The sequence below is a fragment of the Lipotes vexillifer genome, unplaced genomic scaffold (genome assembly GCF_000442215.2).
Source record: "Lipotes vexillifer unplaced genomic scaffold, Lipotes_vexillifer_v1.1 scaffold177, whole genome shotgun sequence".
NCBI lineage: Eukaryota > Metazoa > Chordata > Mammalia > Artiodactyla > Lipotidae > Lipotes > Lipotes vexillifer.
In genome coordinates this window covers 1,153,753-1,161,130 of record NW_006796206.1, presented here as the reverse complement: position 1 = coordinate 1,161,130, position 7,378 = coordinate 1,153,753, and the positions used below count along the sequence as shown (strand labels likewise).

General features: G+C 41.4%; 1 protein-coding gene across 2 annotated transcripts in view; it reads left to right on the top strand.

Annotated features, from left to right (window-relative positions):
• TBC1D8 (TBC1 domain family member 8) overlaps positions 1–7,378 on the top strand; it is a 125,473-nt gene that overhangs the window by 72,853 nt on the left and 45,242 nt on the right. For both annotated transcript variants that reach the window (XM_007468336.1, XM_007468335.1), the window contains exon 5: positions 1,351–1,591. In XM_007468336.1, the coding sequence (XP_007468398.1) occupies positions 1,351–1,591 (241 nt within the window). The remainder of the gene's footprint in view (positions 1–1,350; positions 1,592–7,378) is intronic.

Below are 7,378 nucleotides of genomic sequence, written 5' to 3'. Positions count from 1 at the left end.
GGCACATGGTCCCGCCTTGTCTTTCCCTATGCCACCAGCCTGGGCTCAGACACCCCAGTACATGCCCCCTGTGTGCACAGCCTTCCTCACCCTTGGGATGTGCTCTTACCTAACCCTTGCCATCCTTGCTCTTCTGCTTTCTGAAATGCTTCTCAAAATGAACACCCTGTCTCTCCTGGCCTTCCCCATTCTTAGGCCCATTTGGGAACTCTTGTTCATCCTTTAAAATTCAGTTCACATTTTTTCACCTCCAGGGAGCCTTCCCTGGTCCCCTTGTAATTTGTCCTCTATTTGCATCTGTTTTGGGTCCTGTCAGGTCCCTGGTTGCTTCTTTGTTTACATGTCTGTTTTTCCTATTTGAACGCGCTTAAGTGCAGGGCTCTTCACAAAGTAGATGCTTAACGAGAGAAAGCTGATAGCATAGATGGAGCGTGTGGGTGTGTGTGAAAAGAACTATATAAAAGCAACTAGAGGTGGCTGAAGAAGCTTATTCTCATGCCTAATGTAGAAATGTGGACTTTTAAATGATTAAAGCACTGAAAACATTATTGCAAAATAAACGGAGAGACATGATAGAAATAAAAACAGTTCATCATTCCCATTTTCACTTGAAAAGGAAAATGAGTTATTTTCTGATATTTATCAGTCGTCATCACTAAACCTGATTTAGTCAAGTTGATAAAACTTGGAAAAAAGAAATGATTCCTAATATCTGATAACATTTATCATTTTAACTTGTTACGTATGTCCCTCCCCATTTGCTCTGCATCAGCCCGCTAGCCTAATTACCACTGCACTGGAGACACTGCTGAGAACAGAATGCTAGTTTATAAACTGTGCTTCAGTAAAAACTACTTGTGCTCTGTTTTCTAAGATTTGAGCAGCTGTCACTTGACATAATCTAAATGTTAGGCCTGTGCCTCTAAACCAGATCATGAATCCTCTTTTGACCTCTGTTTTCCATAGCTTATGCCATGAATGCTGCTATTGAAACCGGAATTTATGTGGATCAAGAAACATCTGCGTAGTTTGCAAATATTGAAGTTTAACTGTTTGGGGGAAAGTTTTCACGTTGTTAACTTGGTATATGGCAGAATGATGTCCCTTGTATGTGTGCGGTAGCCAGCAACTTGGGAAGTTTTACTTAAATCTTTAAGATAATTGTTAGAACGTGGGTTGGGTTCTGACGAACAGCTGTGAAGCAGTGGCTGTGTCTCCTCCTTCCCTGCTCTGGTTTGAAAGCTGTTTGCATTTCAGCTGCAGGAAAAGCTTTGCGCTGTTGCTGGTGCGTTGCCAAGTTTGGGTTACATTTGAGGGTAAAATCTGTATATGCCCTGTTTTCTCTTCTAGTTAAACTTGTAGTCCCTTGGGTTGACATCCAGAAGTTGGAGAGGACATCCAACGTCTTTCTGACGGATACCATCCGCATCACCACACAGAATAAGGAGCGGGACTTCTCCATGTTTCTGAACCTAGATGAGGTGTTCAAGATCATGGAGCAGCTGGCTGACGTGACACTCCGAAGGCTGCTGGATAATGAGGGCTTTGACCTGGACCCAGGTCTGCAGGAGCCCAGCCAGATCACCAAGAGGTAGGAACCTCCATACACAGGTGTCCCTAACCTCACAGGGGACCACAGCCCGTGTGCCACCTTCATGGACATGTGTTTTGTTTTTTTTTGTTTTTATAAGTATATTTTTGTTTTGTTTTGTTTTTGCGGTACGCGGGCCTCTCACTGTTGTGGCCTCTCCCGTTGCGGAGCACAGGCTCCGGACGCGCAGGCTCAGCGACCATGGCTCACGGGCCCAGCCGCTCCACGGCATGTGGGATCTTCCTGGACCGGGGCACGAATCTGTGTCCCCTGCATCGGCAGGCGGAGTCTAAACCACTGCGCCACCAGGGAAGCCCTAAAAGTATATTTTTAAAACATATTTATTTATTTTGGCTGCACTGGTCTTAGTTGTGGCATGTGGGATTTTTAGTTGAGGCATACAGACTTCTTAGTTAAGGCATGCAAACTCTTAGTTGTGGCATGCATGTGGGATCTAGTTCCCCAACCAGGGATCGAACCCAGGCCCCCTGCATTGGGGGCATGGAGTCTTACCCACTGGACCACCAGGGAAGTTCCGGACATGTGCTTTGTTAACCTCATTGTATTAGTTTGAAATTTCCCTCGTGGCGTAATCCAGATTTTCCTATGTCGTTAATTATGACAGCCCGGGGCCCCGGGCCCCAGCCGCTCCACGGCATGTGGGATCTTCCTGGACCGGGGCACGAATCTGTGTCCCCTGCATCGGCAGGCGGAGTCTAAACCACTGCGCCACCAGGGAAGCCCTAAAAGTATATTTTTAAAACATATTTATTTATTTTGGCTGCACTGGTCTTAGTTGTGGCATGTGGGATTTTTAGTTGAGGCATACAGACTTCTTAGTTAAGGCATGCAAACTCTTAGTTGTGGCATGCATGTGGGATCTAGTTCCCCAACCAGGGATCGAACCCAGGCCCCCTGCATTGGGGGCATGGAGTCTTACCCACTGGACCACCAGGGAAGTTCCGGACATGTGCTTTGTTAACCTCATTGTATTAGTTTGAAATTTCCCTCGTGGCGTAATCCAGATTTTCCTATGTCGTTAATTATGACAGAGAGATAATAATTGGCAATGATGGTTATTCATTTCCTTTATGTAGTAGGCTTTGATTCCTGGATCCAATTTCCCCTTTTTTTTCCAGAAAGTATTTCAAAATTGATTTTCATTAAAAAAAAAAAAAAAAAATGCTTCCAGGAAATTCCCTAGTGGTCCAGTGGTTAGGACTCCACGCCTTCACTGCCACGGCCCTGGGTTTGATCCCTGGTCGGGGAACGAAGATCCCACAAGCCGCGCAGTGTGGCCAAGCAAACCCAAAGTTTCAGAAAATACAATACGGGTAGCCTCATGATAGAATTCTATTCAGCATGGGGCTTTATTAGTGCACATTAAGAAGTGTTGTTTTTTCATATCACATTACTTTGTATAAGACTTTTTCAGGAGCACTGGATATATTTTTGGTACCAGTTTGTCATAAGAAGTGTGCCTTACTGATAGTAAGCCAACATTCTTTGTTATTTGCCCCCAGTTGATACTGGTCATGGGGACTTATGAGGTAGTTGCTTGAATTATTTGCCAATTTAAAGCAGTTCGATTTTATTACCTAAAATTCAAACTGTGGTGTTTGAGCTTGACTGTGATTTCTGGCTTCGTGGTTCAAACTGGGTGACTGCAGAGCTGATGCCTTTGTAAAAGTTCACCTTTGCATCCTTTGAAAAACACTTTATCCATAAAGTGCTGTCCTGGCTGGATGTTTTTGATGTAGTTACAGAATCACCACTGCTATCTGCATACTACTTGTCATTAAAAAACGTTTTCTTTGGTGGTAAAATACACATAACATAAAATTTGCCATCTTAACCATTTTTATTTTATTTTTTAAAAACTTTTTTAATTGAATGAAAGATTCTTTAAATTCTATAGTGCTTTACAATTTTCAAAAGCTTCACACACATGATTTCATATAATCCCACAATAACCCTTTTTTAAAATCCCTTGTGAGAGCGGGCCTCTCACTGCTGTGGCCTCTCCCGTTGCGGAGCACAAGCTCCGGGCGCGCAGGCTCAGCAGCCACGGCTCACGGGCCCAGCCGCTCTGCGGCATGTGGGATCTTCCCAGACCGGGGCACAATCCCGTGTCCCCTGCATCGGCAGGCGGACTCTCAACCACTGCACCACCAGGGAAGCCCCTAGCTATCTGTTTTACATTTGGTAGTGTATATATGTCCATGCCACTCTCTCACTTCGTCCCAGCTTCCCCTTCCTCCTCCCCGTGTCCTCAAGTCCATTCTCTATGTCTGCGTCTTTACTCTTGTCCTGCCCCTAGGTTCATCAGAACCATTTTTTTTTTTAGGTTCCATATATGTGTATTAGCATATGTTACTTGTTTTTCTCTTGCTGACTTACTTCACTCTGTGTGACAGTCTCTAGATCCATCCATGTCTCTACAAATGACCCAATTTCGTTCCTTTTTATGGCTGAGTAATATTCCATTGTATATATGTGCCACATCTTCTTTATCCATTCATCTATCGATAGACACTTAGGTTGTTTCCATGTCCTGGCTATTGTAAATAGAGCTGCAATGAACATTGTGGTATATGACTCTTTTTTTAAAAAACATCTTTATTGGAATATAATTGCTTTACAATGGTGTGTTAGTTTCTGCTTTATAGCAAAGTGAATCAGCTGTACATATACATATATCCCCATATCCCCTCCCTCTTGCGTCTCCCTCCCACCCTCCCTATCCCACACCTCTATGTGGTCACAAAGCACTGAGCTGATCTGCCTGTGCTATGCAGCTGCTCCCCACTAACTATCTATTTTACATTTGGTAGTATTTATATGTCCGTGCCATGCTCTCACTTCATCCCAGCTTACCCTTCCCACTCCCTGTGTCCTCAGTTCCATTCTCTACGTCTGCATCTCTTTTCCTGTTCTGCCCCTAGGTTCTTCAGTACCTTTTGTTTTTCTTTTTAGATACCATATATATGTGTTAGCATACGGTATTTGTTTTTCTCTGACTTACTTCACTCTGTATGACAGACTCTAGGTCCATCCACCTAACTACAAATAACTCAATTTCGTTTCTTTTTATGGCTAATATTCCATTGTATATATGTGCCACATCTTCTTTATCCATTCATCTGTCGATGGACACTTAAGTTGCTTCCATGTCCTGGCTATTGTAAATAGAGCTACAGTGAACATTGTAGTACATGACTCTTTTTGAACTATGGTTTTCTCAGGGTATATGCCTAGTAGTGGGATTGCTGGGTCATATGGTAGTTCTATTTTTAGTTTTTTAAGGAACCTGCATACTGTTCTCCATAGTGGCTGTATCAATTTACATTCCCACCAATAGTGCAAGAGTGTTGCCTTTTCTCCACACCCTCTCCAGCATTTATTGTTTTTAGATTTTTTGTTGATGGCCGTTCTGACCGGTGTGAGGTGATACCTCATTGTAGTTATGATTTGCATTTCTCTAATGATTAGTGATGTTGAGCATCCTTATATGTGTTTGTTGGCAATCTGTATATCTTCTTTGGAGAAATGTCTATTTAGGTCTTCTGCCCATTTTTGGATTGGGTTGTTTGTTTTTTTGAGATTGAGCTGCACCAGCTGCTTGTATATTTTGGAGATGAATCCTTTGTCGGTTGCTTCATTTGCAAATGTTTTCTCGCATTCTGAGGGTTGTCTTTTCGTCTTGTTTATGGTTTCCTTTGCTGTGAAAAAGCTTTTAAGTTTCATTAGATCCCATTTGTTTATTTTTGTTTTTATTTCCATTCCTCTAGGAGGTGGGTCAGAAAGGATCTTGCTGTGATTTACGTCATAGAGGGTTCTGCCTATGTTTTCCTCTAAGAGTTTATTTATAGAGTCTGGCCTTACATTTAGGCCTTTAATCCACTTTGAGTTTATTTTTGTATACAGTGTTAGGGAGTGTTCTAATTTCATTCTTTTACATGTACCTGTCCAGTTTTCCCAGCACCACTTATTGAAGAGGCTGTCCTTTCTCCACTGTACATTCCTGCCTCCTTTATCAAAGATAAGGTGACCATTTGTGCATGGGTTTATCTCTGGACTTTCTGTCCTGTTCCATTGATCTATATTTCTGTTTTTGTGCCAGTACCATACTGTCTTGATTACTGTAGCTTTGTAGTGTAGTCTGAAGTCAGGGAGCCTGATTCCTCCAGTTCCGTTTTTCTTTCTCAAGATTGATTTGGCTATTCAGGGCCTTTTGTGTTTCCATACAAATTGTGAAATTTTTTGCTCTAGTTCTGTGAAAAATGCCATTGGTAGTTTGATAGGGATTGCATTGAATCTGTAGATTGCTTTGGGTGGTATAGTCATTTTCACAACATTGATTCTTCCAATCCAAGAACATTGTATATCTCTCCATCTGTATCGTCTTTGATTTCTTTCATCAGTGTCTTATAGTTTTGTGCATACAGGTCTTTTGTCTCCTTAGATAGGTTTATTCCTAGGTATTTTATTCTGTTTGTTGCAGTGGTAAGTGGGAGTGTTTCCTTAATTTCTCTTTCATATTTTCCATTGTTAGTGTATAGGAATGCAAGACATTTCTGTGCATTAATTTTATATCCTGCAACTTTACCAGATTCATTGATTAGCTCTGGTAGTTTTCTGGTAGCATCTTTAGGATTCTCTATGAATAGTATCGTGTCATCTGCAAACAGTGACAGCTTTACTTCTTCTTTTCCCATTTGGATTCCTTTTATTTCTTTTTCTTCTCTGATTGCTGTGGCTAAAACTTCCAAAACTGTGTTGAATAATAGTGGTGAGAATGGGCAACCTTGTCTTGTTCCTGATCTTAGAGGAAATGGTTTCAGTTTTTCACCACTGAGAACGATGTTGGCTGTGGGTTTGTCACAGCCAACAGGTAGGTTCCCTCTATGCATACTTTCTGGAGAATTTTTATCATAAATGTATGTTGAATTTTTATGAAAGCTTTTTCTGCATCTATTGAGATGATCATGTGGTTTTTATCCTTCAATTTGTTAATATGGTGTATCACATTGATTCATTTGTGTATATTGAAGAATCCTTGCATTCCTGGGATAAAGCCCACTTGATCATGGTGTATGATCCTTTTAATGTGCTGTTGGATTCTGTTTGCTAGTATTTTGTTGAGCATTTTTTCATTTATGTTCATCAGTGATACTGGCCTGTAGTTTTCTTTTTCTGTGACGTCTTTGTCTGGTTTGGTATCAGGGTGATGATGGCCTCGTAGAATGAGTTGGGGAGTGTTCCTCCCTCTGCTGTATTTTGGAGGAGTTTGAGAAGGACGGGTGTTAGCTCTTCTCTAAATATTTGATAGAATTTGCCTGTGAAGCCATCTGGTCCTGGGCATTTGTTTGTTGGAAGATTTTTCATCACAGTTTCAGTTTCAGTGCTTGTGATTTGTCTGTTTATATTTTGTTTCTTCCTGGTTCAGTCTCAGAAGGTTGTGCTTTTCTAAGAATTTGTCCATTGCTTCCAGGTTGTCCATTTTATTGGCATAGAGTTGCTTTTAGTAATCTCTCATGATCCTTTGTATTTCTGCAGTGTCTGTTGTTACTGCTCCTTTTTCATTTCTAATTCTGTTGATAGGAGTCTTTTCCGTTTTTTTTCTTGGTGAGTCTGGCTAATGGTTTATCAATTTTGTTTATCTTCTCAAAGAACCAGCTTTTAGTTTATTGATCTTTGCTATTCGTTCCTTCATTTCTTTTTCATTTATTTCTGATCTGATCTTTATGATTTCTTTCCTTCTGCTAACGTTGGGGTTTTCTTGTT